This window comes from Hyaena hyaena, unplaced genomic scaffold (genome assembly GCF_003009895.1).
Source record: "Hyaena hyaena isolate Hyena2069 unplaced genomic scaffold, ASM300989v1 scaffold_1167, whole genome shotgun sequence".
NCBI classification, from domain to species: domain Eukaryota; kingdom Metazoa; phylum Chordata; class Mammalia; order Carnivora; family Hyaenidae; genus Hyaena; species Hyaena hyaena.
In genome coordinates this window covers 338538-352043 of record NW_024081799.1, presented here as the reverse complement: position 1 = coordinate 352043, position 13506 = coordinate 338538, and the positions used below count along the sequence as shown (strand labels likewise).

At 37.7% G+C, this 13506-nt stretch overlaps 1 protein-coding gene across 2 annotated transcripts in view; it reads right to left on the bottom strand.

Moving 5' to 3' along the window:
* AP2B1 (adaptor related protein complex 2 subunit beta 1) overlaps nucleotides 1–13506 on the bottom strand; it is a 128421-nt gene that overhangs the window by 33210 nt on the left and 81705 nt on the right. For both annotated transcript variants that reach the window (XM_039222627.1, XM_039222628.1), the window contains 2 exons: nucleotides 11128–11273; nucleotides 4904–5033 (listed from right to left, as the gene is read on the bottom strand). In XM_039222627.1, coding sequence (XP_039078558.1) covers nucleotides 4904–5033; nucleotides 11128–11273 — 276 coding nt within the window. The remainder of the gene's footprint in view (nucleotides 1–4903; nucleotides 5034–11127; nucleotides 11274–13506) is intronic.

Genomic DNA, 13506 nt, shown 5'->3' with positions numbered 1-13506 from the left:
TCAATAAGATAAATAGCATTTTCTGTTTAGGGAAATCTACAAAAGTTAAAAACAAACAAACAAAAACCTCCCAGAATTTGAATTTGGGCTACTGAGTTTCTACTTTGAAAAAGCCCAATCACTACCTGATACAGTGAGTGAAAAGGGACTCATACCTCTTGAGGCATATCATTGTTATCTTTCAGGACATGAGGGATGAAGGATAGTACAAGCTATCAACAAGAAATAACACAGCGCATCAAGAATCAAAATGTCAAGAATTTGAATGGCATCACACTAGGAGGAAAATGATTTCTAACCTCGCAGGTTAACATAGAAACGGTCAACAAGTCTAAAGACACTGTAAAACACATGAAACTTTAAAAACCTTATTCTCCACGTACCCATTCTCAGGAAGCTACTGGAGGATGTTTTTCACCAAAATGAGGGAGTAAACAAAGAAAAGAAAAATACAGTAAGGAGACCCAACAGAGCAGAGAGGTGAAAGCAGCGAACTGTGGAATGGTGATGAAGGGAGGCCCAGGATCACAGCCACGTTTCACACATACAAAACACCAGTCCAGAATGGAGCAGGTCAGAAGATTCCAGAGGGGACTTCAATAAAGTGAAGAGTGATAAACTGTTTTTGAAGGGTCTGACTTCACTGGAAGCTGGGACTGAATTATAGCTAAAAACACACAAAAAATGGGGCGCCTGGTTGGCTCAGTCAGTTGAGCATCTGACTCTTGATTTTGGCTTTCAGGTCATGATCTCAAGGTTTGTGGGATCGAGCCCAACGCCAGGATCTACTCTACGCTGATGGCGTAAAGCCTGCTTGGGATTCTCTCTCTCCCCTCTCTCTCCGCCCCTCCCCTGCTTGTGCACAGGCTCTCTCAAAATACATAAACTTAAAAATTAAGCAAACAAGAAGAGACACATACTAACAGGTAAGTATCCAACTACTTACACAAAGTTTTATGGAGAAAAAAATAATTACACTTCATAGCTCAGGTCTGAAGTACAGTCATAATAATGTAAACACTGGGCTCTGATTAAAGCAAATTCTGAGCTAGCAGAATAACGGGGGGGGGGGGAGGAGGGAGGGACAGAAGGATAGGAAACAGGCATGAAGATAATGTCAGTGAGTGGGAACAGATATCCAGAATACCTAAAATGGAAAAATCCAGAAGTCACAATACAAGCATGTAATTCAGAGATAGAGAAGTAAATGCAAAAGTATCAACTTAAAGAGGCAAAGAGAGATTGACTCTGTGGAAAGAGAAACTGGGGGCCATGTTAGACTGGGGATTGGGTTTTTCTTAACTAACTACAGAACTAGTTGACTCTGTAAACTGTTTTTATAACCCTGCCAAGATTAAAACTTGAAAGAATGGTGCTATCAATGATCCCCTAAGAGTTTACAGCCCAGTGAGAAGGGAAGCCAAGCAGCTGTGAGAACTCTACAGCATCCTGTGCAAAGACCAGGATGAATACGTGTGATGCTGTAAGTTTATTGCCTTTTGCAGACACTGATTTGAAGCAGTCGCTTGCCAGGTGTCACGTTTAAAGAAGTATATTGGGAAAATATTTCTAAGCAACTAACACAGATGAAATGAAGGTCAAGGGTGTCAGAGAAGACTCATTTAGAAATAATTCATTTAGACATTTGCTAGTGTTTTGGTTTCGTTTAAATAAAGGGAATCAGGACTCTTTTTCAAAGAATATAATTATATGATATAAATAAACTCAAAAGAAGATCCCAGCAGAAGCAAGCTAAACTTTACTTTGTGTAATACTTATAAGGTGGATTCATGAAGGCTTTAACATCATTCAGTAGGAGACATTTTCTAGGGTCATATCTCTACTAGGTATTTAATTCTTGTTTCTAAGGTATAATCTATTTTACAGTTTAAGAGGAAACAGTGTCTTTTTTTTTATGTTTATTTATTTCTAGGAGACAGAGAGAGAGACAGCGTGAGCAGGGGAGGGTCAGAGAGAGAGGGAGTCACAGACTGAAACAGGCTCCAGGCTCTGAGCTGGCAGTCAGCACAGAGCCCAACGCGGGGCTCGAACCCACGAACCGTGAGATCATGACCTAAGTGAAAGTCAGACTCTTAACCAACTAAGCCACCCAGGCACCCCATGTCTTTTTAACCTTTCAATAGTGTTTCAGACAGGCTATAAGCCACTAAGTAGTCTGATGAGCATTACAATGAAAAGTTTTTGTACTAAGAGCTACATTAAGTTCTGGCAGCTGCGTTTATCTGTCCTTTATTTGATATCAAATTAGCCAAAATAGTTAAACCCACACTGCATTCAAAATTTCATTTTCTCAAACTCCAAATGTTTTTTCTTTACTGATTTTATAGTCCAAAGTGTAGAAAAGTACTAATTTTCCTACAGGAGTTCTTGAATTTAAAAACTATGCAAATATAATGTTTATATATCAATTAATTTTTACCTGGCTCTATCCTAGATCTTTATGATCTAAGTTTGCTGGGAGTTAATACTGGATTCTTTTTATTCATCCTGGGACAAGGGCAGAATGGAAGCTGAAATCTAAAGAAACCCACCCACCTTAAAACTGGTCATAACATTCAACTCCTACCAGCAGACATTAAATAGAACTGCTCATAGGGAGAAAAAGTTTTTCTCTTTTAAGTTTTTTTTATCTCCTCCACTGGGAAACACCAATTAATGAGAAAACAGCCATAATTATAACATCCCTGAAAGAAGAGAACCATGGAGAAAATTCAAACAATAAGTAAATACTGGACTACAGATGGAAGTTTTCTTTCTTTTCTCCTAGAGAAAGCTACTTAGGTGGAAACTTTTTAAATGTTTGCTTCTTATAACTTCAGGTTTGCAAAAACAAATATTTACAAATCCTAATCCCTACTTTTGAGGGAGGGATTTGGACTAACATTCAAGTGCTCTTACGAGGGTTATTCCAGATGCTCATTTCCCTGAATGAGAAATGGAAATGCAAATAGGAAAGTAAACTGACATTCATTTCTTTATTATTTCCTTTTTGTTCTAAGAGCAGAAAATTTGCCCTGGTTTCTGTGACCCAAATTCCCATTCCTACTCCTAAAGTAAAGCATTCTTGCTGACTGTCCTCAAATATTATGCTAGAGGCTCTCTGGGCCAACAGGAGGTTAGGTTTCAATGGAAAGGGAGCAGATGGAGATTTGGGTTAGTTCCTTACTTCAGGATTCTGTGCTGGAAAAGCCTCTTAACACACTGCTCTTGTCATAGTAACAGCCAGCTCCATCTGCACAGTAAGCCTTGTTTTGTTCTTCTAGTCTGAGCCAAGTTCTATCATGACTCACTCATCTTTGCTCTGAATCATTATACCCTTTGCTGACAAAGAGCCATCAACTAACTGTGGCACTGAGGTAGTGAACCTGCAAACAGGCGTGGTGTGCTGATATTTAAATTAGAGAAGAACATGGGTTTTCACTCCAAGTAATTCTACTGCTGGTATCTCAGCATTAGGTCTCACACTGGTGTTTCCAGAAACACTGAGCGACGCTATCCTACCTGTCCTGACTGGGAAGTGGAAGGTTGATATTTTTCTTTCATCATTTTCAATATATTTAAAATTTTTATTCTCATTCAGACTATTCATTTCAAGTTCCTGGTGGAAGGGGAATATGCGTCTTCTGCTTTGTTGTGTCTTCTGTCTCTCACAGTACACCTGCCCTCTTTTTATGGTTCAATTTGTGAGCTCACTTTCAGTAAACATTTTCATTGGAGCTGCGAGTCCTGATGGCCCTGAAGTTTAGAGCTCTTGCAAAATGACTGCTTTGTATTTGCTTCTGCCAGGTACCCTGGGTTTCACCAGTCCTGGACCAATGTCACATTCATTTACTGGTTTGAAATACTGCACCAAATAGCTTGTATAAATTTGGACTACGTATCTGTATATTATGCCATATATAGCAAAATACTGAGCCTTGGATTCATCATAGAGGGCATCCAGAATGCTGGTCAGAGAGACACTTTTCCATCACCTTCCTTAGTGGAAAACTTTCACCAGTTCCCTTCCACTAAGGGAGTTCCTCTCCTAGGGTATCAGCTTTGTGCAGAGATCAGCTACAGTTCCCCATCTCTGGTAGGCCCGAGACTGTCTCTCTTGTCTTTGTGGGCATTTATAAGTCCCTAACACCCAGGGCTTGCACCACTTCCACTTCACACTTCACCACTGCCACACTTCCACTTACAAACTTACTATTGTGCCTTCATGTTTCTTGAACCCCAGAAGGCTTATATTTCAAAGAGAAACTCAAAACAAATGAAAACTGAATGAAACTCTCAGCTAGTACTTAAGCATTCTAAAAGATTCAATATTTTCAAGATTGAGAGGCTCTTGCAGACCTGATAAAGTTCTGAGCTCCTCTAACATGTAACTTACCGTATGTGCTAATAGGGGGTCTTTAAATATAGATAACTATATTTGTGGTTGTGGCTCAAAGATAACTTCTATATAAATCTCTATTGAAATCTATTCTCATATAAATGACAAATTAACTACAAAAGTCTTAAGAAAAAAGTTTGTAAATAAGATCTTAAAAAGTTTCTAAATGTTTGTTGAGTGAAGTAATGAATAACTTCTTATGTCAATGTAGGACTTTTTAAAAATATATGTTTTTATGTTTAAATTAAACTCTATGCCCAACATGGGTCTTGAACTCATGACCCCAAGATCAAGAATTGCATGCTCTACCGACTGAGTTAGCCACACGCTGCTAGGACTTGTTTTTCTTTTAAATAAAAAATAAAATTCTTCTCCATAGTTATTTCAAACCTGAATATTCCATGACCAAACCTAATATAAGGAAGAGAGAAGAGCCTGTGTTATATATAAATGAAATAAAATGGGGAAGATACCAAGTTTCCCCGAGTAAAGTAAAACTCTAACCTGTAGGTTGTTCAGAGGTTCCATCTTCATGACTGGGCCCAAGGTGTTGAGAGGCAGGGAGACATCAATGCTCTGGTTTGGCATCAGTGGTGTATGGATGGCCAGAGGAGTGCTGGGGATGACACCAAAGCTAGGAAAGATGGTGAAGAAATTCCAGAGGTTAACCAGGAGGCAGGATTTAGGCACATCTTTCAGTTTCAGTGGCTCTTTACTCCATTTGAAGAAAATATTTTTAATTTTTAAGTTTATTTCTTTATTTTGAGAGAGAGATAGCAGGAGAGGAGCAGTGGGGGGAGGGGGAGAGAATACCAAGGGGCTCAATCTCACAAACTGAGATCCTGACCTGAGATGAAACCAAGCATCACATACTTAACCAAGTGAGCCATCCAGATGCCTTGAAAACATCATTTAAAAAAAATTAAATGGAAGAAATATTTCTAATTTCCTATAACACTTATTACAATATAACCCTTATTTCCCATTAAATGGATTTGAGGAAGGAGAAAACAGAAGTACATAATTACTTTGCTAGTTTCTTATATTTTCACACCACTAGAGAGACAGATTTAATACGTCTCTATCTCTTTTTTAAAACATCTTTCGCGCCTGGGTGGCTCAGTCAGCTAAGCGTCCGGCTTCGGCTCAGGTCATGATCTCACGGTGGTGGGTTCAAGCCCCACATCAGGCTCTGTGCTGACAGCTCAGAGCCTGGAGCCTGTCTTCGGATTCTGTGTCTCCCTCTCTCTCTGACCCTCCCCTGCTCATGCTGTCTCTATCTCTCTCTCAAAAATAAATAATAAGAACATTAAAAACATTTAAAACATCTTTTCTTAGATAATTCTTAGGAGAAAGAAGACTTAAGAATATATAAAATAAATATAGAGCTTATATAGGTAATATCTTTCAAGAGTCACAGGATGGCAGAAGAAATATTTTCTTTTTCCTAAACTATTCTTTAGAATATCAAAATGTAATAATAAAGTGATCCTGAGAATACACATCACTCATTTTGGCATAACATTTATAGATCAAAAAATTCATTCTGCTCTTTTGATCTTGCTCTCATGGTCAGGAAACTCTGTCAGAAGGAGGTATTGGGATAGAAACATGCCATTAGCCTAGTTCCTAATATTCTCAATGCTCTTCTTAGAAATGATATAGAAGAAACAAAGGAGGGAAAAATTCTTTACTAATCTACAATTTCATCTTCTGCAAAATTACAAGCTAGAGAAAACCTACAAATTCCCAATTATATACGTGTGGCCAAAGCACACAAGATAAGCAGAACCAGTGTGAGAGAGAGGTGCAGTGGAAATGCACAGCGAGTTCAGAGGCAACTGGTGGTAGCAGCCTCACATCTTGATGAGAAATACCCATTCTCAGAAGAGAACCCCCATTCCAAGTGCCAAGTGCTGTGAGTGGGCCAAAGACCAAACAGGAAACAACACAGAGGTGAGGTAAAGAAAGAAGATGGAAAATCCCCAGCAGGGCCTGGAGGTGATAGAGCTAAAAAAAAAGCACCACCTTTAGGGAAACCTGGGTGGCTCAGCCAGCTGAGCTTCCTACTTTGGCTCAGGTCATGATCTCGAGGTTCGTGAGTTGGGAGTCCCACATCGGGCTTGCTGCTGTCAGGGCAGAGCCTGCTTCAGATACTCTGTCCCTCTCCCCTTTCCCTGCTCATCCTCTCTCCCTCAAAAATGAATAAACATTTAAAAAAAAAAAAAAAGTACCACCTTCTAAAGGGGAAACATATACCTTGGAAGACAGAGGCAGAGGGGCATGTGGGTGGCTCAGTCGACTGAATTTCTGACTTCAGCTCAGGTCATGATCTCGCAGTTCGAGGGTTCGAGGCTCGCATCAGCCTCTGTGCTGACAGCTAAGCTCAGAGCCTGGAGCCTGTTTCAGATTCTGTGTCTCCCTCTCTCTCTGACCCTCCCCTACTCACGCTGTCTCTCTCTCTCAGAAATAAATAAAAACATTTAAAAATTAAAAAAAAAAAAAAGACAGAGGCAGAGACCAATAAGAAAATCTGTAGAACTTAAGACTCAAAAAGTATTCTTGAATAAAGTCAGATTCTGAAAGGCAAAGGAGTTATGGCCACACGGCAGTAAAGGAGGGAGAATCTCTGAGCAGCAAAACCTAAAAAACAACCCTGGCTTATCTTCCCATTCTACAGGAGTCTCCTAAGCTAGTCTTATAAATTCTAGCTCATTCAAATAGGAGATCAAAATGGTTTAAGCACAGCACACATTGAAAGACACTATTACATAAAAGTGGAAAAAGAGCAGTAGAAAACTTCCTTATTGACAAAAAAAACATACTTGAAAATGATTTGAAGTAAAAGCAATGGAAATTATGAAACATTTATACAGGAAGTTAAGGGAAAAATACACTTAATAAAGCAAGTGCAGCTACCAAAGGAGGACACAACAGTGAAGGAAGCACCTGGGGAAGAGATGGCCAAGAGAAGGAGAGCAGGAGAAGGTAAAGGAGAATTAATAAAACTCAGAAAATAATAAAAAAAAGTATAACAAAGTTGCAAGACACAACTTCAATATACAAAAATGAATTCTACTTCTATACACCAGTAAGAAACAAATATTAAGATGAAAAGAATCCTATTTACTACAACATCAGAACCAAGAAATACTTAAATCTTACAACAGATGTGCAAGATGGTACATGAGAAATTATAGAACAGTGCAGACAAATTAGAGATGATCTAAGTAAATATATAAAGCAAGCTGATGGATTAGAACTCAATACTGTTTCAAGTCAATTCTCTCCCAAATTGATTTATGTATTTACTGCACTCTCAATCAAAATCCCAGCAGGCAAAGGACCTAGAATAGCCAAACAGTTTTGAAAAAGAACAAAGATAGTTTACAGTATCTGGTTTCAAGGGTTATTCTGGAAAAAAAGTTTACTTTGACTCTTACTTTACACCATTAAAAATTATCTGAAAATGGACAATAAAAGTTAATCTAAGAGCTAAATCTAGAACACTTCTATTAAAAAAAAAACCTCCTTTGTAACCATGGGTCAGGCAGATTTCTTAAGAATAAGAGTATAAGCAATAAAAATGTTTGCTTTGTGAAAGACAGTTAAGAAAATAAAACCACAAAAAAATATTCACAAGACGTATATCTGACGAAGGACTCGTATTCAGAATATACAAAGAACTTTAACTACTTGATAATAAAACAACTAAAAAAAGAAAGATCTGAGCAGACACTTCACTAAAGAAGATATAAGAAGGGTCAATACGCTGATGAAAAAATTGTTCAATATTATTAGTCATTAGAGGAATGCAAAATAAGAAAAAAAGATTTTTTAAGTGGGCTTCATGCCTAGCACAGAGCCCAACATGGGGCTTGAACTCACAGCCCTGGGATCGAGACCTGAACTGAGATCAAGGTCAGACAATCAACTGGGCCAGGGGAATGAAAATTAAAATGAGAAATAAATTAAATACAAGTTATTATAAATCCATAAGAAAGGCTAAAATTGGTAAGGATACAGAACGGCTAAAACTCTCACACTTACCATATGACCCCGCAATACCACTGCTAAGTAATTCCCCAAGAAAACTGAAAACATATATCCACCAAAGACTTGTATATGAATATTCATAGAGCTATAATCATAAAAGATAAAACTGGAAACAACCCTAAATTCCACCAACTGGTAAAAGGTAAACAAACTGTGGTATACTCATCAATGGATACTACTCAGCAATAAAATGGACAGATAACTGATACATCTCAAAGCATTATGCTAAGCAAAAGAAACCAGACTGAGAAGACTTCATCACTTACAAAAAATTACAGAAAAAATAAAATTACACTGCTAGGGACACAGTTACAAAGAACAAGAGAAGAGACACCATGGTAAACACAGTAGGAGACACAGAGAATAAAATCACTGCCATCCATGCAGCAATCTTGCCAGAATATCAAGTCTAAATCCAATCAAGCCTATAGATCTACCTCCAATTTACAGATATAATCAGCAAAACCTAGACTGTGGGAAACTCTACAAATAAAATGTGTAATTTCTTCTACAAATAGATTTAAGAAAAAAAGAATAGAAACCTATAGGTTAGAAGAGACTTAAGACACTTATCATCAACCAACTGGCACGTATGGGGACCTTATTAGGGACGCTGTTCAGACAAAACAAACTGTATAAAAACATGACAAAATGATGTCATCACCTACACACTAACGTGGGAAAAAATGAGGCTGGCCACAGACTTTTCCATAGGAACATTCAATGACAAAAGATGGGAATGAAACAAAGAACTTAAATCAAGGACTTTCAAGTATAAATGTCACAGTTTTAACCCCATAAGACTCTGTTATTTACAGGACTGCTGTTTACAGGACCCCTTTGAGGATCCTACATCCAAGAAAGGATAATGGAAACTTAAATCAACTTAAATAAAAGGACTGGCAGTAAGCACAAATCCAAGCCAAAACAAAGATGGGGATAAAGTTTAAAAAGAGAGAGAGAGAGAGAGAGGGAGGGAAAGGGGGCAAGAAGGTAGAAAGCAGAAAAATAAGCTCTTGGCCGCATCTCTCATCTTTCATAAATAACTTCAAAGATGACAAATCAAGTAGTAGAATTTTTTTTTAAATTTTTTAAAACGTTTATTTACTTTTGAGAGAGAGAGAGTGTGAGTGGGACACAGAATCTAAAGCAGGCTCTAGGCTCTGAGCTGTCAGCACAGAGCCCGATGTGGGGCTCGAACACACGAACCACGAGATCATGACCTGAGCTGACTGAGCCACCCAGGCGCCTCTCAAGAAGTAGAATTTTAAACATACTTTAGGTACAAAGTAAATCCAAAGAAAGACAGTACTATTGACATCAGGCAATGTGGGAGGCAGAGTAGATATAAGTTACAGTAGGAAATCGAGACTATCTTCACAGAAAACAGGGACTAAAGGAATTTTATAAAGAAAAAAGCAGAACTTATCAACAAAGATATAAGGTTTTCTCAATATCAGACTTAAAAAAAAAAAGGAAACACAAATAGATATGAAGCAGGAAGGTAGGCTATGTAGATTACCATTATTACAACAGATCTGTCCACCAGCCTTAGCTTTTAACTTGGCCAGCTCCCGCCAAACAGCTGGAAACAGAACTAGTCTGACAAAAGGAAACAAAGACTTTCTAGACACTTAATGTGCCAACTTCCAAATCTAGGATATAGAAGTTATTTCCAAATGCTTAGAAGTAAGACAGTCACTGATGCAAGCTGTCACCAACAAATTTTATTAAATCTACTTTATGGGGTCCAATTATTACTCTGTTAGAAACAATTTTGAATATCTTGTATTTATGAATCGGCCATCAAATTCTATCAGGCAGTTTCCTGAACCACAGTATTTAATAAAGAACAGTAATGTTTCAGAACTATAGGACATCAGTATTTTACATTTTCATGTTCTCTTCCTTAATAAGGCAGAGAATTCATTGCTAAAAATAGATTGTCAGACTCTATTATTCAGCTAACAGGTATACTGACTATCTTTCAAATATTTTACATCAACTAAAATATGTTCATTTTTCCCATGTGTGGGATTTGGACACACATTTGTTTTGTTCACTACTCTAGCTCCAGCACAAAGGAATGTCTGACACATAGATGCTAAACAATTATTTGTTAAATGAATAAATGGATTTCAATTAAAACTTTTTTTTTTTTGGTAAATGGTTTATTAAAAACATTCTAGTCCTAGAATCCTTTAAGAAGACAGTAAGTTCTGGTTTCCTTATTCCATATGGATGAATTTCCCAACAAAATTCCTCAGGGCCTCCAGAGTTGAAGCTGACAGGTGAACAGACACACAAGAGGCAGCGCTCACTCTACACCCAACATCTGTCTACATGAGAGGTTTTTTCTTTTTTTTTTTTTTAATGTTTATTTATTTTTGAGAGAGAGAGAGACAGAGTGAAAGCAGGGATGGAGCAGAGAGCGAGATATAGAATCCAATGCAGGTTCCAGGCTTGGAGCTGTCAGCAGAGAGCCCAATGTAGGGTCTGAAGCCACAAACCACGAGATCATGACCTGAGCCAAAGTCGGCCGCTTAAGTGACTGAGCCACCCAGGGGCCCCTCTGACATGAGTTTTTAATGCATTGTTAAATGGAACATTCTCTTGTTGGACACAAGGCACAATGCTGTTTCATGACTGAGCCAAGGACTCAGGCTTCTTACCTGTTCTTGTTAAACTGGATTGCAAAATCTGTCATGTGCTGCAGAGCTTTATTGGTGAAGTTCATTTCCATATAGATGTGTCCTTGGCGGTGAGTAAATGTTCCGGAAATCTCCAACCCTTTAGCTTTTACTGCAGGCAGCCAGACCTAAAAAATAGCATAAAGCTCAATGGAACCATACAAGATTTATCTTCATGCTATTTGTTTTGAATATATAAAAATGAAATTAAGATTTTACTTCTTTAGGCAATTAGGGTGACTTTTATACCATAAATATAAAGTTAGATGCAAAAGGGTCTGGAAAAGTCATATTTTCTGAATTCTGAGATCATCCTCAATTAAAGAACCAAACCAAACACACACAAACACATACACACAGTCTACGTGTAACCCTGGCTACTTCTCCATCTTCTGTTCAACTTGGTCATTTTACTGCTTGAGTCCTGCTACCAAATATATATACAAGGAAAAGAGAAACTCCAATGAGTATAATGTAATTGGGTTTTCTAATTGTCATTTTTGGTAAAAGGCTTATAAGTGAAGAAACTGAATCTACTAATGAAAATAGTATGTCTATATCTTTGAAGACATATTTTTTTAATCATCACCAAAACTATTATCAGTAATCTTAAGGACAAGGACCATGTCTTATGTATTTTTAACTCCTGGTATAGCTTCTGGTAAATAGTACCTAGATGTTGTTTAAATAATCTGAATGCCTATCCTCTTTATGATTCATCCATAACTCACCACCAGGCCCAGAACCTGTGATACTCCTAGACTGTTAAGAGTTAATTAAAAAAAAAAAAAAAAAAAAATCAGGAAATTCACAAACTGTTCAGACCACCAAAGACCAAATACCAAAGCATCAGTGGGTGGTGAATAAACTTGAGAACATATTCAGCCACACTAAAGAAATAAAGGAGAGGAAGAACATAAAACCAAATAACCATAAGATATATTTCATCTATCAGAGTGTCAAAAATCCTAAAAATCATTAACACTTAACAGAGAATATAAGAATCTGGCACTTTGCATTGTGTTGCTGGGAATGTAATTTGATGTTACCTCTTGGAAGGTAAGTTGAGAATGCTTATTTTATTTTTTAATGTTTATTTATTCATTTTGAGAGGGGGGAAGAGAGTGCAAGTGTGGGAGGGGCAGGCAGAGAGACAGAGGGAGAGAGAGAATCCTAAACAAGCTCCACTGTCAAAACAGAGCTGGACAGGGCTCAATCCCATGATGTGAGATCATGACCAGAGCTGAAATCAAGAGTCAGATGCTCAACTGACTGAGACAACCAGGCACCCCAGAGAATGTCTATTTTAATATTTATATATATACTGGGATATACATACACAAAGATGTTCACTGCAATGCTGTAATAACAAAAAAGAGGGAGGAAGCTGGTAGGACTAAGGGAATAACCTTATCCATCAATAGGGGAATAATTAAATAAGTTGTGGTATATCAATCAATATACTGGATACAGAGATTCAGAAGAATATGGCAGAGAAAAAACAAGACGCAAAACAGTATATTTCGCTGACATTAGTACTGTTAAAGGACAGACATATAGGTATATGCATAATCCTTTTCTTCTTATAGAACACACAAATGTTAATAGGGGCTATTTATGAGAAAGTAGGGGTAGGGAGACTTAATTTTCCATCTGTTATTTCTACATTATTTACATTTGTCATTTGTAGGTATTTCTTTAATGTTAGTAAACAAATGCATTAGAGCATCTTTTAATCAATGGTTAAAAGTCTATGGGATAATATCCAACACAGAAACCTCACAACAAAGCTACTCAATTGTGCCAAAACATTATGGCTCAGTTTTAAGTTCTATTTTTGGCTTCTCTATTCAGCAGCTGTGTAGATCAAGTTATGATCTCTGGAATGGACAGGTGGTCTACATCTCTGTAGCAGGGATCCTCTGAGTCAGATGAACAGGTAGAGAATTCAGGAAATAGACAGGCAGGCATGTTGTCCCTCAGAAAGGCATAATTACAAGAGACCGAGCCTAGCTGGATGGTACTATTCCCAAAGGCTGAAGTAAGCTTCACTTACAGCAAGTTTCCCCTTTTGAAACTTCAAAAACTTCCCCTTTTGAAATTTCAGTCTGAGCATGACATTAAGCAAGACTGAGACTAGAAAAGCACCAATAACAGAAACCCAAATCAGCACTCTAAAAACGTACACTAAAATCCAGGAAAGCTGCATGTGAGCAATAGTGCCCTAGAATCCATCTATAATACCAACTGAAACAGGGAATGGAAAGATGACAAGTAAAAATGTTATCCCTCTATACTGTATTCTACCCTCCCTGCCCTGGCTATTGCATCGTTGACTGGATTTACACTAGACTGACTTCA